This window comes from Hydra viridissima, unplaced genomic scaffold, assembly GCF_058129835.1.
Source record: "Hydra viridissima isolate aposymbiotic clone 2 unplaced genomic scaffold, HvirCarnegie_v1 scaffold_18, whole genome shotgun sequence".
Classification (NCBI taxonomy): Eukaryota; Metazoa; Cnidaria; class Hydrozoa; order Anthoathecata; family Hydridae; genus Hydra; species Hydra viridissima.
This window is the reverse complement of record NW_028324317.1, coordinates 316,230-342,919: the sequence shown is the minus strand read 5'-3', so window position 1 is coordinate 342,919 and position 26,690 is coordinate 316,230. Positions and strand designations below refer to the sequence as shown.

At 29.3% G+C, this 26,690-nt stretch overlaps 2 protein-coding genes and 1 pseudogene across 5 annotated transcripts; 2 read left to right on the top strand and 1 right to left on the bottom strand.

Annotated features, from left to right (window-relative positions):
- Window positions 1-26,690, top strand: part of LOC149876693 (uncharacterized) — a 615,724-nt pseudogene that overhangs the window by 487,688 nt on the left and 101,346 nt on the right.
- On the bottom strand, window positions 1,559-5,847 carry LOC149876699 (protein arginine N-methyltransferase 1-like). The gene is made up of 6 exons (XM_090075061.1): window positions 5,738-5,847; window positions 4,933-5,332; window positions 4,416-4,762; window positions 2,983-3,133; window positions 2,488-2,609; window positions 1,559-2,197 (listed from the first exon to the last, which is right to left on the bottom strand). The coding sequence occupies exons 1-6, from the start codon at window positions 5,795-5,797 to the stop codon at window positions 2,114-2,116; spliced, it is 1,164 nt and encodes a 387-aa protein (XP_089931187.1). The 5' UTR covers window positions 5,798-5,847; the 3' UTR covers window positions 1,559-2,113.
- Window positions 7,170-26,200, top strand: LOC145191598 (histone-lysine N-methyltransferase 2B-like). Of its 4 annotated transcripts, XM_090075022.1 has the most exons (28): window positions 7,371-7,657; window positions 8,057-8,861; window positions 9,280-9,667; window positions 10,898-10,923; window positions 11,483-12,084; window positions 12,281-12,319; window positions 12,517-12,590; window positions 12,833-13,323; window positions 13,552-13,770; window positions 13,875-13,928; window positions 14,321-14,635; window positions 14,865-15,125; window positions 15,284-15,381; window positions 17,081-17,225; window positions 19,651-19,845; window positions 19,969-20,054; window positions 20,242-20,314; window positions 20,702-20,901; window positions 21,303-23,392; window positions 23,479-23,553; window positions 24,443-24,576; window positions 24,686-24,735; window positions 24,953-25,123; window positions 25,217-25,346; window positions 25,450-25,545; window positions 25,640-25,707; window positions 25,784-25,907; window positions 26,053-26,200. In XM_090075022.1, the coding sequence occupies exons 3-27, from the start codon at window positions 9,628-9,630 to the stop codon at window positions 25,887-25,889; spliced, it is 5,838 nt and encodes a 1,945-aa protein (XP_089931148.1). In that variant the 5' UTR covers window positions 7,371-7,657; window positions 8,057-8,861; window positions 9,280-9,627; the 3' UTR covers window positions 25,890-25,907; window positions 26,053-26,200. The 4 variants fall into 4 exon arrangements, 3 of the variants coding, with proteins under 3 accessions (XP_089931145.1, XP_089931147.1, XP_089931148.1); XR_016448504.1 differs by lacking the exon at window positions 8,057-8,861 and having other exon boundaries at window positions 7,170-7,657; window positions 23,479-23,557; window positions 26,053-26,107; XM_090075019.1 differs by lacking the exon at window positions 8,057-8,861 and having other exon boundaries at window positions 7,172-7,657.

The following is a 26,690-nucleotide window of genomic DNA, read 5'->3' as shown; positions in this document are numbered from 1 at the left end:
ATAAATATCATTTTGAAGAATTGAAATATTTAAATTGTGAAGAATATTTATGATTTGGAATTGTGTGCAATGTTCTTTGATAAGAATAATAAAAACTTTTAATGAAAAAAAGTGAAGAATGAAAGAAAAATGAAAGCAAAAAAAAAAAAAAATTATCAGGAATACAAAAATCTCATTCCATACGGCAAAATTCATCAAATTGGCAAAAGGTTCTCAGAAAAAAATGAATAAATAACATACACAGTTCATTCACAAATCATTCGACGAGATGCATACTTCCACAAAGATGCCGAAGGCGCCTCAAAACAAACCTGACTATAAACATCCAACAATCATAAACATCTAACACCCCAATCATAAACATCTAACACCCCTAACATAACAAATCTTTTACAAACACAACATATTAAAAAAAAACACCGCCCTCACAGCAATAAAATGAAGTGGTGGTTGTACAGGTAAACAAAAAAAAAAGATGGTTGTACAGGTTTAAAATTGAAAAGATTAAATTTTTCAAAGTTAAAAGTGATAGTCATTTATCTTACTATTACTTTGTGTTTATTGGTTTAAGTGCATTTATGAAACCCAACACTGCTTGCTTACTATTTTTCTAATCAAGTTTGATTATTATTTTAGTGTACCGGTCAAGTTTTTCTTATATCTTGTTTAAATAAAAGTGTAATGGAAGGAACAAAAAGAAAGGACTCATCGAAAAGATTTCGTCATAATAAAAGTTTAAGTTGATCAATAAAATAAAAAATCAAGATCCTCAAAATCTTAATATTTTAACTTTTATTACGAAGTTTAATTTATAAAATAATTTTATTTAATTTACTAAAAAGAATAAATAATAATAATTTCTTCTACTACTATAGCTAAAAAGAACTCTACAGTTGAACATGGTCGACTTAACCATAAGTGTGTAGGACGTAAGTCGTTTCACGAGCTATTGTTGACTTTTGCGAAATAGATGAAGGATTAACAGCCTTAGAAATATTTTGTGGATTGATGAATATGCAACTGCTAATTAAAACAGGTACAATGCACATACTGTTATGGAGTGTACCATTGTGGCTTCTTTTTTAATCACTTTTCAAGTTGTGGCTTTTCTGAAAATCTTTTTTTAGGGCGAGAAAGATAATTTCAAAACGATAAAAGAAAATGATCCTAAATTTGGGATAATTATTTATTACACTATAAGAATCTACATCCTCTACTAGAATTATTTCTACTTCCTTTTTCATTTGCCATTTTTAAGAGACTTTGCTTCCCCCAAAATTGCCTAAATTTACTAACATACATATATTTCATTTTTTAAAACTTGAGTGAAGCATTCATGCAAAAATCGTTTAAGGTCTTTTTTTACTTTAATTCACTTTACTAGATTTAATATTTAGTCTAGTTAAATCCTAACGGAGTTAGACTTTGAACCGCATTAAGACCTTATAGAAGCATCAGAGCACTTTTTAATGCAGCATTTAAAAAACCATGAGTTTAAAAGTCAGCAACACACTAAGATACCCTAACCCTAAGCGGTGAATTAAGCAAATGCGTGCAATTTTAACAAACTTAACAATAAATCTTTTCAATATTTATTAACATAACAAGTGTAATATAAAGTTGCTATAAATTTCTTAATCTAGACAGAAGTACTTTAATAAAGGAATTATAGAAGCATCGATTAGAGTTTTTCAGAAACGATTTGTAGCACTACACGAAATGCAAAAACAACCACTTAAAACCGCTTATTTTGAAAATTGAATCGAGAAAAAGAGATGAATTCTAAACGTGACTCAAATTTATGATATAGAAATATTCAGCGTAAGCTTAACAATATGCTTTATAACTAACAACTACAATTAAATAAAATATCGACTTAGATTCAAAATTCAATAGCGTAAATACCACAAAGATGTAGAAATATCACTCTGAAAATTATGGCGTAAATCGAAGATACATTTTCTTGCGAAAGATGTCACAACGTAAGAACTATCCTGTGTTTTCAGTAAAAATATAGGATAGTTCTTGCGTTGACTGCCATCATGTAGTAGCTATCAACAGCTCTGCGGAAAACGTGGCCGCACTTATACAAAATTATATTCAAACAAAAAATTTATCTCATTCGGTATTCTCGTGTATCAGCAACAGACATCAGTTCACCATCGAATTCGTAAGAAAGTTTGATATCGAGATCACGCTGGAAAAAAGACAAATTTACTTAAAATTTAACTATTCAAAAGAAAATCAAACTTTTTTCAAACTATTTTAGTTGATATCCATTTTGTAAATGGTCTATTTTCCTGTGCAGAAAAGCAGTTTTAGGTTACAACATCTACTTTCAACGATTAAAATTATATAAATTTAAAATAAAATCCTAAACTCATTGACAGCATTAAAAAATAATCATAGTTGATATAAATAATAATAAATTATTGTAGAGTTAATTTTAACTCACAACAAATTTGGACATGTGAACAAAAATCTTACTTTATTCCTTTTATTTTGCTCAACTTCAAAGTGACCACGAATTGATTCTCCATGCTTTATTGTAATTGAATCAGGCATATAGAACACCGTTTGCTTCCAATGAGTATACCGACTTTCAGGTCCTAAAATAAAAAACAATTTGGAATTGACAGCTAAAAACTGGTGATGGATTTAGATTGAGAACTTTTTTTATTAAACTTTGTCTTTAATTCTTTTTAAGCCTTTAAAGCCTAACTGGGAAAGATCTTGAATTTTTTTTGCGTTATTTCACAATTATTTCCTCCTCATGCCAGAGAAAGGGAATAAAAATGTTAATGCCAGGGATATGGTCCATGCAAGTAACGCTTAAGACTTTCCTTACCAGCTCTTTATTTTTTAAATTGCTTTACAGAACCAATATTATCTCCAATAACCTACAATTACACAAGCTTTTATTAATGTAAAATAACTATATTAAAAAAAAAACACAAAAAGAAGTCTTGAATTACTACACACCAGTTGAAAAGCCAGTCCGTTTATGACAAGCTGAAAACTCAACAGTGAAGTATGTCACAAATGCATGAACATAATCATTTCTTCGAGCTTGGATTGTAAATGGGGCAGTAAAATTCAATTCTTCAACTTTTACTGTTGATAAATCAATGTCCTAAAAGAAAATTTTTTCTCTTCATCTGTATGTTTAAATAAAGCTAATTATCACTTTAATAAGCCGTATGTTTATGCTCATGGAGTATGTACTAGTTCCATGTCTCTTAAGATGTGTTGGCTTTTACAAAAAAGCAATTAACTATCGAACAGCTGGAAAACAATTATACAAGAATCAAGTACTGCGATGCAACCTTAAAGGACTTTTTTTTGAAAGAAATTATTGAAAGTTATTGAAAGAAATTAAAAAGCTATTGTTATTGTAAATTGTGAGCATATGGCTAGCCTTTAAGTAATATGATGAATCTTTTTTATCACTAAAATATTTCTCAATTACAAAAAAAAAGTTTCTGAACAAAAAATTTTTTTTTAAATTTTACCTTCAACATGGAAAAGTGTAAAAGAAATAGTTTTACTTATAGCTAATAACAGAACCTGTCAAAAGTATGTAACCTGTTTGCCTCTCTTTAAAATTATATATTGTTAAAGTTTTTGAGTGGATTTAAACACTTACATTTGAAAAAAGAATGACCAAGAATTCATTTCAATTATTCTGGTCTATTAAAGTTTTTGACGATTCTGATTAGAAAAAATATTTTACACAACCTTAATATTTTCAACATGGATATAAACATGGTTACAATTCTGTTTTAATTTGAATGCAATCAAAATTGTTTCTGTGAATCACTTTTTAACATGATCCATTTTATCTGCATAATTCCAAGAAAGCACTTAACACGATTACTATGGTTTTGCCTCCTACCCTCTGAACACCTTACTTTTCTAACTTTTATCTGTTCGTTAAAGTTTATATAGAGCTTAAGTCATATTTAAATTTTAAGGAACAGATTAACAACTGGATTGTTTAACTGTTTTATTAGGTCTAAAAAGACTAAATGAAGTCTTTATTCATTCTAGATTATTTATAACCATAACATCTTGCAGTGTTAAAACTTATGGTGTTAAGTTTTAACACTTATGACAAGTTTCCCCCCTTTCCTAAAGAAAAAGTTACAGTTTAAGCAAGTCTGAGCAGTGTCTGAGGTGTTTCCCTGACAAAAGAACAAAAAAAGGTGCAGAGAAAATAGAGCACAATTGAAAATTAATTGAGATCAAACATGTGAATTGCTGCTATGAAAAGGTTTTAAATTAGATAATAAAGAGCTTTAAGAAGCCATATGATATTTTTAACAAACCGATCATTAATGATATTTAATTGTTAAACTATTACCAACATTAAATTACATAGAACCACATGTTAAATGTTAAAACATAAATAGTACCTTAATTAAACAAGAATCTGTCACAACTTGGTTTTTTTCTACTACATCAACAAGGGGTTCATTTAGAGCCACAGTTCGGATTGCACTCATATCAAAACCATATACACTATCCCACCAATTAATTTTCTCTTCTTTATAATCTCGATCTTCAATGGCTGTTATAAACATGGAGGCCTTATCAGGAAACAACAATCCACCTGGCTTTAACCATTTATCTCTTGCAAATATAACTGTATCTAACATTGATTCATAAAGTAAGCAATATCCCATCCACTCGCTGATGATTATATCAACTTTATCAACAGGAAGATTAACTTCTTCAACTTTTCCTTTTATAAGAGTGATATCTAAAGAGAATTAACTTATAGAAATTTCTTGAAATCAGCAAGTCTCAGTTTTAATCAAGAGATGTAGGTTGTTTAATCTTTCAAGCTAAGTGTTAGGCTAAATGTAAGAAATTTCTTGAAATTTAGTTTTTTAAAATATAACTGTTTTCAAACTAATTGATAGCACATACCATGCTCAAAACCATTAGCAATGATAATCTGTTTAGCATGGTCAATAATAGAAGACATGTCAATCCCATAAACATGTTTTGCTCCAGCTTTTTTTGCAAACATGCATAGAATTCCTGTTCCACAGCCAACATCCAGTACAATTTTATCTTTAAACAAATGTTTGTTGTTGTACATAGAATTTTTGTATGTCAAAGTTCTGACTTCATCTTTTAACATCTCCTCATGAATTCCAAAGTGGGCATAAGAATCAAAATAATAATCTTTGCTTGTCATTTCTTCTATTTTAGTGGTTTCATTTGAAGGTGACTTTTCATCAAGTGGAGCAGAAAGCTTTTTGAAATCCCCATTAGTCAGTGGGACAGCAGCAGAACTAACAGCCATATTAATCGATGAAGAATTCTACATTATTTAAGAGTGCATTTTATAATTTATTACTTAGCATGATCATCATATTTTCTCTTACTTTACAGGTTACGCTACGTTTAATTTATTACTTTAACAGATAAAAAGAAACAAAATAGATTTATATTTTAACCAGTGAATATTTGTAACTCTTTATTTTAGTCTTTTACTATCTAGCTTTAAATATACACATCCCTATTTATCATAACATACATTCCTATGACAGAAAAAATAAATATTTTTAAGTGACGATGAATTCACTCGTTAAACAATTTTTTTTAAAAAAGGTGTTAAAATCAAGCAACAGCTTTACTAAAAAAAATACAATTTTCAAATTTCTCTTTTTTTATTTATTTCTAAATCAGTTTTGCTTTCGCTGAAGTCTATAATTGTGATACGCACCAAAGATGTATCCAACTTTATGTGCTTTGGCTGGGGTTCATCGGCCATCCGCATCCACATGTGCGCAATGAAGAATGAATCGAGCGAACGTTCTCTGACACACAAAAAAAGAGACCATCCAAAGCTTTTCATTTCTTATATGAGAGAAACAAGCGGGAAAAAAAAAAATTTGAAGATCAGAAAGGGTAAGGTAGTTTTCAGCGTTGTTAAATCAATCCATCAATTTTTTTTTATAACTTAAATCCATGGTTATGGAATTAAGTTAGGAAATCCATTTTGATTTATAGTTTGTTAGTTTAGAGGGGTAAATGATAATGTGCAGGACGCATACATTAAAAAACAGAAGTGTGTGCGCTAGTGTCCGAATAATTCGATATAATTCTGTTTTGACATCCATAGAAAGATAAGCCAAAAAATATAGTTTGATATTAAACAGACAAAGAGAACAAAAATTGAAAAGCGTCAACAACAAAAAAATAACCAAGCAAACATTTAGTCTAAAAAAGACGCCTTAAATATGTCTTTTAGACGAATTAGACGCTTTTTATACCTCTAAAAGACATCTTTTTTAGACTCGATGTTTGCTGGGAAAGCTTGAAAAATGCGGGTGACCATCTAGCGCAACCTAAAGGTTTAAACGATTATTTTCACGAAAGTACTATAAAAAACAAACTAAATGCCGCCAATGTCATCTTTATAAATTCCCCAAATGCTTGCTGTTTATGAATATGAACTCTGTGATCTTGTTTCTCAACCGTTCAAGAAAACTGCTATTTCCTTCATGTCTCAGCGTTTTCTTTCTGTTCTTATTTTCCGCTGTCTAAAACATTCTCACCTCGCCATTTCGTTCAATCAAAATACAAAACGTTAACGGTTCTAAGCTTAAGTTTGAATAGTTTTTTTCTTCTCTTTAGTTCGAAGAATAAAAACAAGGACTAAAGATGTTTTTTCTGTAAAATTGTCGTTACAAAGCTGCAAGTGCGGAAAATAACCAACAGTTATGTGGTTTTTCCATAAACCGTCTGCTATTACAACCCATCCAATCACGGCTAAAAACTAAGTACTAAAAATATATATATATTTTTTAGTGTTGTACCTAATATGCACCTCAAGGAGGTAATGTGATTACTAATTAACGCAGACAGTATAAAATGTCCAAGAGTTTCTTCATGAGGTCATTCTAATTTTAAAGAATATAGAGATATCTTTGCTCATTTATAAATGTATTTTTGTGTGTTCTGAGCGAAACAATATAACCCTTGGTTGGTTAAAACTCAGCTTTGACTGTTGAAGCTTATAGCAAAATATTGATCATTTTATCTTATTTGACACACCATTTAAAAGTATTTGGGGAAAATATATTCATAATATGCGGCGCTACCTACTGTTGCATGCCTTATGATATGAACAAATATACATGCAAAAATATTTTTTTCTTTAAACAAAATATGTGCGCCTTCAAATCTTTGAAACATAACTCTGTAATTTTAATGGAAAAACAAATGTTTTTTTTGCATTTATGTAATTGGATTTTGTAATGGACAAAGTGTTTTGTTAAATTTAACACTAATAATTCACTTGACTCAAGTAATTTATAACTTATATTATATTATTGCCGTCATATACACCAATTGTGAAGGAAACAACAAAATGGCGCGTATGAAACTGCCTGGTAGCTCTTCATCTCCAAACAAACTAGAAAATAAATTAGAAAATGATTATAAAACTGAGACCCATTACAATCAATTTGTAAGTCCAATGGTTATTTCAAAAGACGACTATATATCTATGTTTGGTACATCTTCTGAAGAAGAAGATGACGACACAAAAAATCCGTGGTGTGATACTCGAGTTGAAGAAGATTCTGTCGATAAAAAAGTAGGAGCAGAAATAGGTACCAAAGAGAATAAAAAAGAAAAGGTTAGCATATATTTTTAAATCTAGAATATAAGTGTAAACTAAGTTTTATTTTACAGGGTAAAATAAAAGAATTTCTTAATGATTAAAACTGAAGCTTAGCTTTATCAATATTTGTTTAAACAACGAAGTTCTGTTCAATTTTATCTTTTAAAGTATAAGTAAAGAGTACTTTGATTAAAAAATTATTAACATTTAGTTTAACACAGTTTTCGTTAAAAAAAAACTAAATTCTAATTGATCATCTTTTGAACATTTGTTACTTACAGTAGTATGTTATAGTTAAATTGTGATGAAGAAGACAGTTTGATTTTATTTGCATTTTATTATATATTTGTATAAATTAATAAAAAATCATAATACAACTTAATTTGTAAATAAATGATGGTGTTTATTTTGTAGGGGAAATTGTGTGGAGAACTGGAACACCCCATGTAGCTGCTCATTTTTTCAGTCATTCATTAATGGCTGAGAAAATATGTTTAAGAGAAAGTCAAAGACTGCAGAAATTGGTTTACAAAATTATGCTTGGATAAAAAAATGAACAGCTGTATGGGATGTCCCTGCTCTCCCCTAAAGTTTTTGAAGTATGTTAACATAAATCAGGTTGTTTTCCAGAATTTTTATCCTTACAGCAAATTAGTGTAATTGATAACCTTGCGTGCTAAAAGAATTTAAGTCACACAACTGTTTTAAGAAAATCTAAATTGAAAAAACTTTATTCAGTGAAAATTATTTAAAAAAAAAAAATTGAACAGTATAGGTGTATTATATTTTTTTGCTGTTCATATTCAGTACATAGAGAAAAATATAAAAATGATGAAACGACACCCATTACTTTCAGGATTATTTGCAAACTCGGCAAATATTACAAATTTTAGTATGAAACTTGGCATTGTTTCAAAACTAAACGTGGAAATGTATTATGAATAAAGTAGATCAATATAGTTGTCATGTTTATATGGGAAAAAAAAAGGTTCAAGTTATCTATAATGATCATATAAGACATACGTTGGATAACCCTTTTATAAAGCACTGTTTTGTTTTGTTTTGATGAGAATATGACATTAAGTACATTTAGCAATGAGGTCTTTAATTGGTATTTCCTCCTCTCTCAGCCTTAGTATAACTGGTTATTTTCCCTCTGCTTCCCCTTCCCAATTGGCGCAATAATTTGCGGTTACTCCAAGTTTAAAGAAAAACACAGGTAAACAAATAATTTTTCCAGTCTGTAATTTTAATTCAGTTGGTAGAACTATATATAACCTAGTTTTATACCAAACTTACTTACTGTAAATACATTGAAATATTTTGTAATTTTTGAAGTTGCATTAAATCATTTAAAGTACTATAAGCTACTTGTTTCCCCCCTGTGTCTCATTGAATCATTTTATTAGTTAATTTGCATTTCATTTTAAAAATTGCAAAAATCATAAGAACAAGGTATTCTTTTTTTGTCTAAAAAAATTTTTTTTTCTTAATTATTGAGGTCCATGTATTATTTTAACAGAAAATTTGAAAATGAATTTTATTAATGAGTGCAGTTTTAATTAGACTAGTATCTATTATTATAATATTATTATAATAATAATTTTTAAATGTTTTTTTTTTTTTGTTTATAAAAGGAAAATGTTGCTGAACAACAAAAGCGTCCCTCCAGGCATAAAGCTCAGAATTCTTCACTAGAAAATGATAATCCATACAAAAAGAATTACCACAGTTACAGGAAGGATAGAAAGTTACACAAAATAGATCATGAAAATGATATTAATAAAAATGTTAAGCCAGTCAAGGGGTATGATACATCTAGAAAGCTGACTGCTGTAAATAAAACAGTCAAGTTTTTACTTGAAAAAGCCCATAAACAAACAGCTCATCTACCACAAAGAAGAAGAAAAAAAAATGTAGATAAAGATTTTGTTTATTATGAACGAGGATCATCACTAAAGAGACATTTTATTGATGGAAGAGAAATGAGTTCATGTAAAGAAGAAGTTTTTCTGGATTCAACAGGTATGTGCTTTGAATTGTATTATTGTAATTTGGAATGGATACTTTACAGACATTCAATCCTTTGGTATTAAGTAGGTTTTACCTAATTACTTGGAATGCTATATACTCTCAAACACTTTACTTCAGGCTTACTTCAAGAATCTGACCCAAACAAGTGTTAGTTTTTGTTAAGATTGCCAACTACCTGATTAAATATTACCAGATAGCATCAATTTCAATAGGCAATTGATAATTTAATTTTCCAACTTGACTCAACACCTCATGTAGTATAATTTTTAATAACTGATATCTCTCAGTTCTATCTAATCGCAATCAAATTGCTGAGTCACTTATTGTAGTTATAAGCTTTAACTTAAGCTTCAAAACTGTAAAGATGCCGTGTTTTAAGAATTAAAAAAAAAACTAAAAACAGTGTTTGAAACTATTGGCTCATCTTAAATTAATCAACATGTTGTAGACTAGAGCTGCATTACACCTCATGAAACAATCTTTTGGAAATATACACTATTGAAAAAGACAAGGATTCAGAATTTGTCAAAATTGTTGTAAAAATTTTGTTAGCTTGTTTTATTTATTTTTCCATATTGCACAAGCAGAGCACTTGATGAATGAGTTGATTCAATTTGTGTTTTTGTACTCTTGATTGTTTGAGAAATAAAGAATGCTTCACCAAACATCACTGGTTACTCAAAAAGTACTTTGATGAAATACTCTCATTAAGTACACATTTGGGAATATTACTGTGTACTCTAAGTACATATTTGGGAATATTACTGTGATTTGTTAGATAATTGCAACTTTAGTAGACTCTAAACAATTCTATAAAGCTTTCTTTAGTTTGATAATAAAAATTTGATGGAAAGTAACACAAGTGGTAAAAGTAAACAGAAAAGTTGAATGAACAAAAAATTAGTACTTAGGCTCCTCATTTGTCATTGCCTGCTAACCCAATTGTTTAAGATTTAGGATAGTCTGTGTGAATTGCCTGTTTGATGGCCTTATGGGATGTAATAATATATCTTCCTACTCCAAGTTAATATTTTTAAGTTTTTATTTCATTTAATCGTTTGATAATTTAATTGTTTTCGTTTTACAAATTTATTCATTTGTAAATCGTTTTACAAATTTATTCATTTGTAAATGATAAGACAATTGATAGGACCACAATTAATTGATCTAACATCCAAACTGTGGATTTTACCTTATGTGTTGTTTATTGTATTTTTTTAGACGATACTGAACCAAGATATGGTGAGGTAATAAAATTTCTGTTAACTTTAAAATATTTATCTTCTTTTGTTAACCTTCCATGACCTAAGTAATGCAGCAGGGGTTTTCTTTAAACACTGAAATGTTAAACTAAAAGTTAAAAAGCTGCTCTATTTATTTACTATTAACTCTATTACTTTTATTGTTGCTATTTCTGTTCCAATTTTTTTGTATTGTTAGTGATATTTAAATAATTTTTATATTATTGTAGTTATTATTATTGTTATTATTACTATTATTTTTATTATTATTATTATTATTATTATTATTATTATTTTATTATTATTATTATTATTATTATTATTATTATTATTATTATTATTATTATTATTATTATTATTATTATTATTATTATTCTTGCTACTTAAATGTTGTTTTTGCAAATGTTTTTATTGTTGTTATTATTATTTCATTTATTTTTTTTGTTTTTACTATTATTGTTGCTGTTATTATGGATTGATTTACATGAGCTCATAATTTATGTAAAATATTTAAGTGATGTTGATAAAGATCAACTTATATGATTAAGTTGTTTTTTTTTTTTAGAAAAAGAAAGTCAGGATGAAATATGTGACATCTTATTGTTCTCCTTCACATAAGGCTTCTTATAATGGTTCCCCACCACCCAAAAAAAGGATAAAAATAAAAAATAGTTCCCCTGAGAAACATTTGACGAAGCAAATGAGTCAAATGGATGGAGTTTTGATTGAACAATCTCTTTTGAATGGTTTCACAAAAAACTCAAAAGCGGAACATTTAGGAAATAATTTTATGGATATATTCCAAGGTGAAAGTGAAGATAGAGTTGCTCCATTTTTAAATAAAGAAGAGCTGAAATCACCTGAAAAAAATAACTGTAAAAACACGTTAAACGATGGGAATGTTAAATTTAAATGTAAAACAAACATATCAAATAAAAAAAACCTGAAATATAATTTTGATAAAGAGTTCACCGAGGAAGAGAAAGTGCAAAAACCCTTTCGACCGTCACAGTTTTGGAAAAATCACACTGGCAATATTAAATTGAAAGCTCTAAATATAGGCGGAAAGCTTTGCTTTGTTGACTTTAACAATTGTCTGGTGACATTTTGTGGGGATTGTGCAAATTGTAAAAAATCTGAAGATTGCATGAAATGTAAACACTGCAAGTAAGTGTGAAATACCTAAAGTGACTGGAAATCAGTGAGAGCATGGTCTTTTCTTTTTATACAATTAGTTTAAAAAAAATAAAAATGCCTAAAGTAACTGGAGTGAGTATGGTTTTTTCTTTTTATACAATTACTTTTAAAAATTTTCTTTTTTAATTAGATGTAAAAACTTGTGAATATTTTAACATTTATGTAGGAATGCAAAAGGTCATGCTATAAGATATCTTCCTTGTTAGTAAGTATTGCAATGTTGGTTAGGGTTATAATTTAGCTTAAAGATTTTATAATGTCATGTGGTTAAGCTTTCATCTACTGTCAATTTAAATATGTCCTTGATAGTTGATGGGTTTAAGCTGGTTTTATTTTATGTAAATGTTTGTATTTATCATTTTGATTAGTAAAGTTATTTCTATTCGGATTTTTTTTTTTTAGCACTAGAAGATGCTTATATCCCATTATTGGTAAAGAGATAGTGATAAATAAGAAATTACCCAAAAGAAATGGAGGTATTTGAAAATTGAACTTTTAACTTGTACTGTAAATCCTTGCAGTATATTGATATAATTTATCTATTTAAAATATTTAGAGATATCTAATAAATATCTTGAGACTTGAAATAAATAACTTGAGAAAAATATCCAATAAATGTGTGATGTTAGTTAACAAGCAGTTGAAAAATATTTTATGCTTAGATTTTGTTGCTTAACTATTTTAGTTTGTTCTATAGTTCTCTTGAATGTTTTTTTAGGAAATTCTGAAAAACATATCTTCACCAAGTTGAAAACTCCACCAGCACTAGTAGCAAAAAAAGACATTTCTGAACAAAGTGCTGTTGAAGAAAGTAATGTAAGCGTTAGTAATCTCTCTCCAACTAGCGCCATGCAACATACCTTTACATCTGGTGATACCACACACCATAGTTTTGTAGCAGAGAACACAGATAAGCTTTCAAGACCCTCATTCAAGGAGCTATACAATAATACTGAGGTCTTTACTTGTTCTCCTATCAAGCCAAAACTTCGAAGTACCATGAACGAAATTACTAAACAACCAAGAGAAACTAATGAACACCTGCCTCGTGTTGAGTATGGCTTGGATAACTTAGTTAGAATTCCATGGCCAAATGATAACAAAGAAGATGCAGCATGGATTGCAGGACATCATTTATGTCTGACAACATCATTTGATTTAAATATTAAAAACTTGTGCTTTCTTTGTGGAAGCGCAGGAAAGGAGCGTGTAGGTTGTTTTTTTAGAAATCTCTTAAAAAATGAGCAACTTTTAAAATAATATTTAGTAATGAAATAAAGATTTCTAACTCAATTCAATATTTTTGTTAAAATTAATTTAAAATTTTAAAAGTTTCTTTTAAATTTTTCTAAGTTAATTTTTGATTTAATTTTTACTGAATACCCTGAAGAACTTACTCCTCTAATTGAAAAATGAAAAAAAAAAATCTATTTTTAGATGATTATATGTTCGTTTTGTTGTGAGTCCTTCCATACGTTTTGTCTTGATGTTGAACCAATTTATGAAAAAGACTGGTGCTGTGATCGATGTAAGTGTTGTACTGTTTGCGGAATGAAAGAAAGCTTGTTAATGTGTGACACATGTCATGACTGCTACCATGCTGAATGCCTTGGGCCATTTTATCAATGTGAAACTGAAGGAGAAGAGGAGATCTGGGTAATAGTTTATCTAGTTATTTAGTTCATTTTATCTTTAATGAAAAGTTTGAGTTTTGAGTTTTTAATCCTCCATTCAGATTCCTAATAATTATTTCTTTTCAGGTTTGTGGTAAATGTGTTAAGTGTATAAAATGCAACAGAAGAACTCCTGGTGATGTGAGTTAGTTCAACTTATAAACTCTATTGGTGGCTGATCCTTGCTTTTTTTTTTAAACAATTTTAAGTTTATTTTCTTAATTTATTATTAATTTAAATTTTATTTAGTAATACAGTTGAAGTTGTTAAACAATAAAATGCACTTTTTGAATTTTTTTTTAAATTTTCAGTTTATGAAAAAGAATTAGGCCTTAAATTTCCTAAATTATTTTTCCGAACCATAAAATTATTTATGATATTTAATATTTGACAACTGGTTTCATGAAGACAAAGTAAATGTTCAACTTTGTTTTTTATGACATCAATGAAGCAACATAAAAGCTTTTCTGCTATTTTAATGTTAAAATACACTTAAAAATTTACATTGTTTTTATAAAAAGGTTTTATCTTAGAGTAAGTCATCAAGATGGACGCAAAACTTCACCATGTGTGAAAAATGTGGTTATAACTGGCAGCATGGAAATTATTGTCCAATTTGTTTGGTATTATATAATGAAGATGACAATTCATTAAAAATGATGTACTGTACAAAATGTGAAGCTTGGATTCATATTGAGTGTGAAGGAATAACAGAAGATGATTATGAAATACTGGCAGAGCTTCCAGACAATATTCCGTATTTGTGTAAATTGTGCACGGGGGGTTGCAAAGAAAATCAGAAATGGTTTGCTGCAGTCAGAAATGAACTTAATAATGGCTTTTTAAAGGTATAAAAATAGCTTAAAAAATTTTTGTTTGTCTTTATAAAATTTTGTTTCAAATTTAAATCATGTGCTGTTTAATTTGTTTTGTTTCAGCTATTTTTAAAAATTTATTTCTTTACTTTTGCTGATGGTAAGAGGATTTTCTGATTTATAAAAAATATTTTGTTGATATCAATGGATGTAAAATCTCAAAATTGCTCTGTTTTTCAAGTTTTAATGTTTTTTTTTTTAGGTCTATTCAAGCGTTATGTTAAATAAAGACTACAAAGCCTTAAGAAAAGTATTTGGAGAAAGTAGTGTAATAGTATCTGGATTAGACACAATTTTAGACAACATTCATTCTTCGAGGATAAAAGATGTTAATGAATTTAAAAAGATGTTTTTCAATATACTTAATGAGCTAAAAATACTGGTGAAAGAGATGCAAGTAGTAGACCTGTTTGATTGTTATATTTTCAAACAGGTCAACGAATTATTTGAACAGTACCTAAAGGTATGGTGTAATGTTTTTCTAATATATAAATATATGCATTTATATTATTTTATTATGCAAGAACTTCTGAAGTTTAATATGATATTATAATATTTATGAAACGTTCTTAATGTTACAAGTTAAGACATTTGTAATTAGAATAAATGTTTTTGTATAAGTACTTGAAAGATGTCTTCCCTTGGCATTCAGCTGATAAATCAGTTAGTGCAATAGTTTCAAGCACAGAATCCAATCAAGACCATGAGTTTTTAAAAAGGTATTTCATTTTTCTTTCTTTTTTTAGTTAAAAATATTAATTGCAAAATATTCAACTACTCTAGTAATTTTAAATTCTTTACTCTGATTTCATCTACCAACACAAAGAAATTATGGCAGGTTGATTATTTTATTTTGTGTATTTAGCTGCTCATCCTCTTGTTAGGATAGTAAGTTCTTATTTAGGAATATTCATTTTAATATAATACCGAGAAAAATAATTCAAGGCATTAAACATAAGTAACACCTGATGACTAAAAAATGAGACCAAAATTTAAATTAATTTATGTATGCTATTCATAATCATGCCATTGAAATAAATTAGTATATTTATAGGGAATTTAATTCTCTATTAAAATTATATTATAGTTTTAAAATATTGATTAAAATGGCTCCGTATAAAAGAAGTTTGCAAGAAGACCTAAGAAAACGCCAATTTAGAAATTTGCACCTGGAAAAGCCAAATATCTTCACAGTAAAACACTTTCTAGATGAAGGAGCATCGAAAGCGACCATATATCGTGCTCTAGAACGTGCAGACAATAATTTAGGCTATCAACGAAAAAAAGGAAGCAGTCCAAAGGCAAAAATGGACAAAAAGCACATAGACTAATTGAAAATGGCATTTGATTATTATCACGGTGTTTCACAACGTCAAGTAGCTTGAAGATTCGATTGTGACCAATTGTTTATATCTAAAATTCTTAAAAACAAGACGAATATTAGATATTACAAGAAGAAAAAGATTCCACATCAAAGCGAAAGCCAACTAGCTCGAATCAAACTAGCTCAAATCAAACCTTTGTGTCAGCATATATATCACAATTTAAGGAATTTTGGTTTTGTCTTGGATGGCAAATCATATTTCACATATGCAAATACAACATTGGCTGGCAACGATGGCTTCTATTCTAGCTACGTATCATCTACAACTAGCGACGTCAAATTCAAAAGAAAGAAGAAGTACGAGGAAAAGGTGCTAGTCTCTTTGATTATATCGCCCAAAAGGACTTCAAAACCAATGTTTTTTGAAAGTGGCCAGGCAATCAACAAACAAGCATACATCGGATGTCTCCGCAAGCGGTTAATACCCTTCATTGATGAACATTATTGAAATAAAGAGTACTTGTTCTGGCCAGATTTAGTTAGCTCGCACTATGCAAATGAAGTGGTTTCTTTTCTCGATGCCAATAACATCAAATACCTTCCAAAGGTAAAAAATCCATCCAATGTACCAGAAGCTCGACTGATTGAGGACTTTTGGGGTCAGTTGAAACGCTTAGTCTACAAGGATAATTGGCAAGCAACAAGCATTCCTCAACTCAAATGGCGCATTGTGAATTGTCTTAACAAAATGGATCTGGAAGTGGCAAAGTGTTATGCCTCAATGACTTCTGTTCGTCTTGGTCAAATTGCTTATAATAATGTTATTGAAAACCAATAAATATATTTTTGTAAATATCATATAATTGTTTATAAATTTATTTTAAATTAAATTTGATAGCTATGTAACTGGCTATAATAACAATTTTAAAGTTGTCTCATTTTTTAGTCATCAGGCGTTACTTGGCATGAATTATTTTTATTGGTGTAAATTTTTTTATATTAAAAAGCTGGTTTACGTAAAAAATGAAACTTGTAAATAGTTTGTTTGAGATTATGCTACTGTATTTCAATTTGTTTTTTTTTCTCGCTCTCAGGCAATCAGAATTTAACTGTACATTATTAAAGAATGACTACACTCATGTTGCTTCAAACTATGGTGACCACACCTATTCTGTTGCCTCAAAACACAGAAAAGGTTGTGATGAATCAAAAGAGGATTCGATTGATCATAATGCAATTGTATGTTCATTGTTATGATATATTGGTTAATATTTTGTTAATATTATATTTTATTAGTGTATTTATATGTAATGTAATTATACATTTTACTTATAAATAGTTATTATCATTCACTTATAAATAGCTAGTATTATTCACTTATAAATATTGGGTTGGGGAATATATTCGTAGCGTTTTTATCAAAGACTTTTATTTAAGGGAAATCTTTACTTATAATAATAAATTAATCGATTATGTATTCGCCATCGCTGTTTACGACCTCCTCCCACCTCTGGACCAATTTGTCAATGCCTTTCCGCCAAAAATCGCCCGGTCTAGTATCAAAGAAGTTATTGACCCAGTTTTTAAGGTCCTCTTCATTATCGAAGGTAACGCCCCTCCTATGGTTCGACAGAGATCGGAAAAGATGGTAATCTGTGGGTGCAAGATCCGGAGAATACGGCGGATGCTGAAGGACCTCCCATTGGAGCTCTTGGAGTGTGGCTTTGACGACTTGTGCAACATGGGGTCTGGCGTTGTTGTGAAGGAGTATGGTTTGGCCTTGTCGATGAGGTCTTTTCAGTTGAATAGCTTCATTTACGCGGCGTAGCTGGGCTATGTAGAGCTCCTTGGTGATCGTGACATTCCTATCGAGCATTTCCTAGTGCACCATGCCATCCCAGTCCCACCAAACACATATCATGATCTTCTTTGGATGAAGGTCACGCTTGACTCTGGGCTTTGGCGTATCTCCTGGTGCCACCCATTCCTTCCTTTGCTTCATATTAATGTATAGACACCATTTCTTATCTCCCATGATGATTCGATACAAAAAGGGCTGTTTATGACCATGTGTTGCTCGATGGCGGGCGAGATGTTGAGAAGCAATTTGAAGGCGATTTTCTTTGTTTACTTAGCTCAACTCGTGAGCTACCCAGGCTCCCAATTTTTCAGCAAATCCCTTTGAATGAAGATGGTTGAGAATCGTTTTATGATCACAGTTCATTTTTTCGGCCAATTCACGACTTGTTTGGTGACTGTCCTCCTTTAAAAGTGCTTTGAGACGCTCTTCGTCGAAGTCAGAAGGTCTCCCGCTGCGAGGTGTGTCGTTGATGTCAAAATCGCCATTTTTAAACTTTGCAAACCATTTTCGTGCAGTGGACTCACCTATGACACCGTCTCCGTATACATTGCAAATGTCCCGGTTTGCTTCAGCAGCCTTTTGGCCTCGATGAAAAGCGAAGAAAAGTAGGTGTCGAAAATGTTGTTTTTTACCTCCTGGATATTCCATTTTTAAGCCTTAAAAGTAACAAAAAATTAAATTATTCCAAATGACAATTAGGACAGTTTTGTAGAGCAGAAAGAGCTCTATTGAATGAATATTTACACTTTGTCAAACAGAAACAAATCGTTGTAAAATAAAATAAAATATAAAAATGCTACGAATATATTTCCCAACCCAATAGTTATTCACTTATTGTTCTTTTAATTCTCAAAAAGGGATCAAATGTTGCCAGCTAAAATTGTGTAATGAATGATTGTAATGGTGTTGTTCTAGAAAATATAACAGTAAATATTGGAAAATTGTTGTTTGAAAAAGTTTTTTATTCATGTTTTATAATCTTCAAGTATTTACTCATGGCCAGAATTTCTGTCAAGGCAGATAGTCATCCTAGTCTGATATGACAGCCTTTCATATGTTTTAAACACTTAAAACTTTTAGGGAATTCAAAAAAAAATTTTTTTGACCAATAAAATCATTATTTGTGCTTTTTCAATATTTTAAGACTACTTACCACAATAAATACAATAAAAGTAGTTCATGTAACAGATTTGATTAAATTTAAAAAAAAATGTTTTGTTGCAATCAGCAAAATTAATCAGGGATTTGAATATTTTTCATAAAGAATTATCAAAGGAATCTTTTACATAAGTTACAAAATATTCAAATAGTTCTTTTGATGCTATGATGACTTGCTCTGTACTGTCACATATTTACATAAAAAATGAGTTTTAATAAAATTAAAATGTATTACTAATATAAGTTGTAATAAAACAGTTAAGAAAGTAATAAAACCAACATATCACAGCATTTTAAACACATAAAGTTACCTATTCAGCCATAGCAGAATAAAAAAAGTTTTTTAGAATGATTAGAAGAATTAGATTGTTAATGATTTAGCTTCATGAATCTGTATGCAATGCAATGCAACGCAATGCAATGCAATGCAATGCAATGCAATGCAATGCAATTCAATGTAATACAATACAATTCAATACAATCCAATGCAATGTAATATAATGTAATTTAATGTAGTGTAATGTAATATATGTATGTAATCTAGTTATAACATGTAAAACAACTCAAAATTAAAACTCAAAAGTCAAGTTTTTAGAGTAAGTTTTGAAAATAAAGAAATAAATCTAATAATTTAACACTAAAAAGTTTCAGGATACGCGGCGATGTTTGTTTTGCGGTGTCAATGGCGATGGTGATGTCTTTGGTGCAGGTCGACTTCTTTACTCTGGTGACAATGAATGGGTTCATGTGAACTGCGCGCTGTGGTCCGCTGAAGTATATGAAGATGAAGAAGGAAGGCTGAAGCATGTCTATGAAGCTGTTAAGCGTGGAAATAAAATAGTATTAAAAAAGTTATTATTTCATTTTTTTTAGAAAAAAGTAAAACACAGTTGTTAATTTTATTTTATTCTCTAAATCAAGATAAATTCATCAAATTATTTTATGAAATAATTTTTTGTTCAGAAATGTGACTTATGTGATCAGTTTGGAGCGTCTGTTGGGTGTTGTTTTCAAAAATGCCCTAAAAGTTATCACTTTCTCTGTGCTAAGTGAGTTTTAACTATAAACTGATTTGTTTTTACTCATAGTTCTAGTACTAAGGTATGATACGGTATTTTGCAATGTATTGCATGATAATTATGTAATACTATTTTAAATTAATTTACCTTTCATTAAATTTTCTTCTGTGTACTTTAGTAATTTTAAAATAATACTTCATACAAAAAAATGCTTTAGGCAAAAGCAAGTGCTATTCTTAGACGACAAGAAAATATACTGCAACACACACAGCAACAAAGCTAATAAAAATGTAAGCTTGTTTAATTTGTTCTTCTCAAGTTATATATTTTTTTCTATTTTAGTCTGATTTATTTCCTAACGCAGGGATGAACTTTTGTCAATATATAAATCAAATAGTTGTATTTTAAACAAAGTAAAATTCATAGAAAATTATACATATTTATGTGTATAATTTTCTATGAATTTTATACCATTTGTGTGCAGAATGATGGAGTTTTTGCATTAATCCTTATTTAAAAATTTGTTTATAATTTTTTATACAAAAGTATCTGTTATTTCTGATAAGAAATTTTTTAAAATTTGTATTTAAAGTAGACTAATGAAATTAAACCAAAGTAAATTTAAAGTAGAAAATAACATCACAAATCACTGTGCTTTTTTTTTTTTTATCTTGTAGCTGATTTTAAAGGAAGATCAACTTATTGTCTCAAGAAGAGTTTTAGTTGATCTTGCTCGTTATAAGTCATTGAAAAAGGTTCAAAGGGGATTTGATCCTAAAGATATAAAAGTTTACTGTGGGAATTTTACTTTGCATGCTCTAGGCTCTCTGTTGGATAAATCTGATCTGCAGAGAGTGTTGGTACCAGTTAGTTACAAGTAAATATTTTTTTCACATTATTTGCTGAAAGTGGTGAGATTTTTCATTGAGATTAAAAAATTTTAAAGCTTTTTTTTTAATGAATGCTCTTTACATTCTCTAGAGTTTTTGTAGTTATTTGAAAACATCCACAAATGTGTGTGTATTGTCTCAACTGTTTTACTTTTATGGCTCTTATTGAACAGAGGGATTTTTAAAAATTTATCTAGAAACAGTTTTTTTTTGCCAGTTTTTATTGTAAGTTTTTATACATAATTAAATTCATTTTTTTAAAGAATGTAAGTCAATAAAACATAATTTAAAAACTGCTTTGAGTTTTGATTCTTTTTAGATTTTCTACAGTTTTTTTGTAGTACGAGTGTTATTAAGATCTTCTAATGTTATAAAAATTAATTTGTAGAGTAACAAAGATCTTCTGGAGTGCAAACAATCCTAAAAATCGTTGCAAGTACACTTGTGAAGTGCATAGTTTAAATAATACACCAGAAAATTTAGTAAAAGAAGATGCTATTGTTCCTAAAGATGATAATATGACTTTTTGTCATGATGGAGCTGAATGGCAGCAGTTAAAACAAAATTTGAAATGTTGTTGCAAAACCAATTGCAGTGATGAAAATGTGGAGTCGCTTGATGCCCAAATAAAAATGGAGTCGCTTCATACGGAAAATTGCTTTGTGAAAAACAATTTTAAATTTTGCGTCCATGAAGAGTTTTTGACATTTTTAAAAAAAACATTTAGTTTAGCTCAAACAGAGCTTTATACTCACAAGGACCACAACTTTTACTCAATTGTACAACCAGAGCCAGAAAAAGAACCAGCGTCTAATGAGCAACCAATTGAGTATACAACCAACTTAAAACCATACAAAGATCCAGACATTTATTTAAGTAAAAATGCATATGAAGAAAAACACATATCTGCAAATTATACACAATATCCAAGTGTTTTTACCTCTGAGTTTTCATCCTGCTCATCTGCATCTACTTTATCAGCAACATCACCCGCTGATGTTTATGACTTTCATGAATCCAATAGCGAATTAGAAGAAGTAACCTCACCAGTTCCTAAAAACTGTGATCTTGAGCAAACAGAGCATTTATCGATCCAAAAACAAAGTTTAACAAGACAGATTTCTAATGAAATAGAGCGGAGGCTTCATCAACGCTTGTCATTTACAAATGATAAGAGTTCTGTTGAACTTAATTCTTTCTCAAAATTGAAAAATCTATCTTGTTTATCTAAAAATAACTCAAACGATTCCCCAGTGTCTCCTGATTTTTATCCTCATTTAAAAACAAAGGAGCTGAATTTTGATAGAAGTTCTATAGACTTAAGCAACTTCAATGAATACAGTTGTGATACCAGTGTTGATTTATATGTTTCTGAAGTTTCATCATTTGAATCGTTTTTAAATTCAGAAATGATATCTTGTACTTTTCCTAACAGTATGAAATTATACAACGAAAAACACGATCAAGTGTTTCCTAACTCAACAAATCAACAAAAACATACAGAATTCCAAAATCCAGTTGGCATGTTCCCATCTGTTAATCTAAGTCAAGAAGAGACAGAGTTAAGTTTGCAAACACACGAAGCTTTGCTTTGCCGCCTTCGTGAATATATTCAGACACATCCTCGTATGGTTAACTATACAGACAAAAGTTCAATAAGTAAAGATATTCCAGTGATTAACTTAACAAGCAAGCATGATGATGTTTGTTGTTACTCTGTTAATTTACCGGAGGAGTTGTGGGGAGAACTAGTGCATGCTGGTATTAAAAACTGTGAAATTCAAAAAATTCTTAACATAAACAAAAATTGTTTGGGCAAAAATTTCTACCCTATGCCCCAAAGATGTTTACCAGTGTCTAGCGAGATAGCTTCAGAGATTAATACTGACAATGCAGTGTTTGATACACAGCATCAGAGTCTTACACCCACACAGGAAATCTTTAATCCTTGCAATTTACACAACGCAACACTATTTCCTAAGCATGAAGATAATGAAACTTTTATACATTTGGACAAAATAAAAAAAAATCCATCCTTATTGCAGAGAAATAAACTTAAAAAGAGAATTAAAATGGCTGATAATGAGGCAAGTCCGAAAAAACGACTTTTGTCAAAGTATTTTAATAATCTTAATGATGGATTGGTTGACAATCCAATAAGTTTTGATAGTGACATTCAAATAGAACCAAAAAATTGCAATAATGAAGTTGTTGATAATGATATTATAGTAAGTGAAGTAAATTGCATATCAAACAACGATATTATTTCAGATGATTATGCTGAGATAAAGCTTAAAAAGAGAAAAACCTCAGCTGAACAAAAAGAACCAAAAAAAATTGGCAGAAGAAATTACAGTGAAGTTCTTAAAAAGTTGTTAGATGAAAGTGAATGTGAAAAAGTTAAAAAATCTGAAACACAGTTAGTTTTTATTTTGAAGAATGACGAAGGATGGCTCAGAGAAAATAATTCACTGGAAGGTAGTTTTAGGTTTATAGTTAATTAAAGGTTACAATTCTCTTTATCTTTTGATAATATTAAATATTGTAATTCGGTTTTCTTATAGAGATTTGGAAAGATTTACTTAAAGAAATTAACAATAAAAGGCTTGACCTCAATATGTCTCCAATAACGATTGAAAGTAGGTGTGCGTTTACTAATATTGATTTATAGATGAGTATAAAATTTTTTTTTTTCAAATACAGGTTTATTTACAACTGACTTTTATTTTTTTATTTTATTTTTCTCTCTCTCTTCCTTAATGGAGAATTAAATTTAATAATTTTCATGCAAATCCATCAATCAAAATCCATCAACCAACATCCATCAATCAAACTCCATCAGTCAAAATACCATTTATAGCTCAAATCACAAAAAAATTAAAATGTATTCATTGTGGTTAGTAAAACTATTAAAGTAGTTAATTGTATACTTAGCAAAGTTAAATAAGCAAAATTAAATGTGCAATATCAAATAGCAAAAAGCGAGCAAAATACTTCACACTTCACACCCTTTTAAACATGTAAAGTTTAAAAATGGAGATCTCAAAAACTAGACATTAAATTTCTGAAATTTTTCACTTTTGGTGTAAAGTGGTCAACGTGCTTTAAGAATTGAAAATTTTGCTATTTATAAAAAACTTGTAACTGCAGTGTTGAACAAAAATAAAGATGGATCAGTTTTGCAGCAGTGTTGAACACTGGCCTTTGTTTTTTTTTTTTTAATATTTTCATTTTGGTCCACTATTTCAAATAAAAAAATTATGGAAAATCTGCATGAAAGTGACGCTTTTTATGCAATCCGTAGTTATCATTTATTTTTCGGTTTATATAACAATTTTTTTTAATAATAAATGGCTTTTTTTATCACTGCATAAGAAAATAAAAAAAGCATCTAGATTTTTTATATTACCTAGGTCATACATTGATTTTACTCTTGCATTGTTGTTGTTGTTGTTGTTGTTGTTGTTGTTGTTGTTGATATGTTCGTCAATATTAGTGTTATTAGTGATCTGTTTTCATTTTTTTAAGCAAATGATGTTTATGACTTTATTGGTGTCTCAAAAGATTTTATTTCTTATCTTGTGGAGCAACTATCTGGCGGCCACAAGTGTCGTACATATAAGTTCCAGTATCATCTGCCCTGTGTGGGAAAAGAAGATCAGGTACCTGTTTAAAGCTTTCTTTTTTTTAATACTTTCATATATTTTATTCTACTTTTGTTAATTTGTCTTTAACAAGCCTTTTCTTGAGGTTTTATTTATGCTTTTTAAGAATATATCAATCAACCCAAGTGGCTGCGCCAGGTCTGAAGTTTTCTCCAGGTAAGTTTTAAAATTTTAAGCCATTGAATCCATAGCAATAATGCAACAGTTTTTATTCTGCATTTCGTCGTGTTTTTTTGCACTCACTTCATGTGTTTTTTTGCACTCACTTCACGTGTTTTTTCAGAAAAAAAGCGAAATTTAAATTTCACTGATTTACAACGAATTTTTATAAGAATATAAGGTACACGACAGTAACGTGTGACTTTTTATTTAGAAAAGCTGAAAAAGATATGTTTGCTTGGCTTGCCTCCCCCTATCGTCAGCCGCCTAAATCTTGTAATAACGATCCAGAAGAAGAATCTGTTTTTGGTCCACAAGAGCTACCTGTTGCTATGAAGTATCGGCTGTTAAAAAATCTAGCTAAAGATAACGTCGGTGTTTATAGGTGTGTTTAAATAATCTGTTAGATGTATTCATTACAAATAATCTATCATGCATGTATTACAAAGTGTTTAAAAAATACTTTTATGTGTTGTAGATCAAAAATACAAGGGAGAGGTTTGTTTTGTAAGAAAACGATCGAAGCAGGGAAAATGATCATTGAATACAGCGGGGAAAAGATTCGCTCGTCACTTACGGATCGACGCGAAAAATACTACGAAAAAAAGGTTTTTTTTATTTTTAAAACGAAACGAGTTTTACTATATGAAAGTGGTTTGCTACTGTGTTCACTTTTTATGAAATTTTATGAAGCTTTTGTTAAATAAATAGGGCTATGGCTGCTACATGTTTCGAATCGATGACTCTGATGTTGTTGATGCAACAACAAAAGGCAACGCTGCTAGATTCATCAATCATTCTTGTGAGGTATAATTTCGATTAAGCTTTATTTGAGTGGAAGAAATGAACGTCGCCTCGCCATCGTTTCGCATCATAACATAATTTTCACTTTTTTTTTCAGCCAAATTGCTTCTCGCGTATCATATCTATAGATGGTTGTAAAAAAATTATTATATTCGCTCAAAAAAGGTAAGTTTTATTTTCTTAAAAAGATTGCAAATCTTGTTTTACTACAAATTTGAAAGGAATTCGTTTTTAAACGCAGGGTTACAGTCGGTGAAGAATTGACTTATGACTATAAGTTTGCGCTTGAGGACGACAAACTACCGTGCTTCTGCGGTGCAAAAAGGTGCCGCAAATATCTTAATTAGCGAATAGAAGACAAATGCGTAAGAGTAATTTTTTAATTTTAGATTTTTATTTTTGTTCTTGATAAATGAAATATTAAGTGAAAATTTAATTTATCAAGATTTTGTAGTTTTTTTTTTTTAAACAACTTTTGTTACTTCCTAATCATATGAAAATTCTTTTCAGGTCCGAAAAAAAAAAAATCCTAAAAAGAAGAAATGCTGAAGATTTAAACAATAAATTTGGCTCTACGTTTTTTCTCTAGATATTTAATCTGTCTTATACTAATATAAATATTCATGAAAGCTCATAAAGATTATTTTAACATTTAAAACAGTTATGTTTTACGTCGTGTGGCTCGTACTCTTTCCAACTAAATTGCTATTTAGCAATAAAAATCAGTTTCAAATCAGCGTTGCCTTATGGCATTATGGAACATTAAATTTTGGAGAATTGACACTTTTATTTGACCCAATGGAATTTTTTGGCATTTTGACACAAAAAAAATTAAAAATTCTTGAAAAAATGTTTGTTTTGGGAAAAAAGTTAAAATTAAATTTTACTCCTCGTGATTTTTAAGGTTTTTTATTGGTGATTTTTAAGGTTGGTACCTATCAATAAGAAATAAAAATTGAAATAAGACAACGCACAACATGTTTTTATATTTTTTTCATTCAAAATAAATTATTTAGAAATAATTAAATTAAATCAACTCTTTTTGCCTCGATTATTACTGAAAATATGATGTTTTAATGATAGATTGTAAACACATTTTGGGAAAAAAGTTAAATTTAAATTTTACTTTTATTTTAAATTCTTACTTT

What these genes read in the sequence shown, in the direction of transcription:
- LOC145191598 (XM_090075019.1), top strand. Translation starts at nt 7,388, where the DNA reads ATGGCGCGTATGAAACTGCCTGGTAGCTCTTCATCTCCAAACAAACTA. An exon ending in AGAAAATAATTCACTGGAAG is followed by an intron (nt 23,393 to 23,478) that starts GTAGTTTTAGGT and finishes GTTTTCTTATAG; the next exon opens with AGATTTGGAAAGATTTACTT. An exon ending in TCATCAATCATTCTTGTGAG is followed by an intron (nt 25,546 to 25,639) that starts GTATAATTTCGA and finishes TTTTTTTTTCAG; the next exon opens with CCAAATTGCTTCTCGCGTAT.
- LOC149876699 (XM_090075061.1), bottom strand. Translation starts at nt 5,797, where the DNA reads ATGTGGATGCGGATGGCCGATGAACCCCAGCCAAAGCACATAAAGTTG. An exon ending in TAAAGTTGGATACATCTTTG is followed by an intron (nt 5,333 to 5,737) that starts GTGCGTATCACA and finishes TAAATAATGTAG; the next exon opens with AATTCTTCATCGATTAATAT. An exon ending in AGCAAAATAAAAGGAATAAA is followed by an intron (nt 2,198 to 2,487) that starts GTAAGATTTTTG and finishes TCTTTTTTCCAG; the next exon opens with CGTGATCTCGATATCAAACT.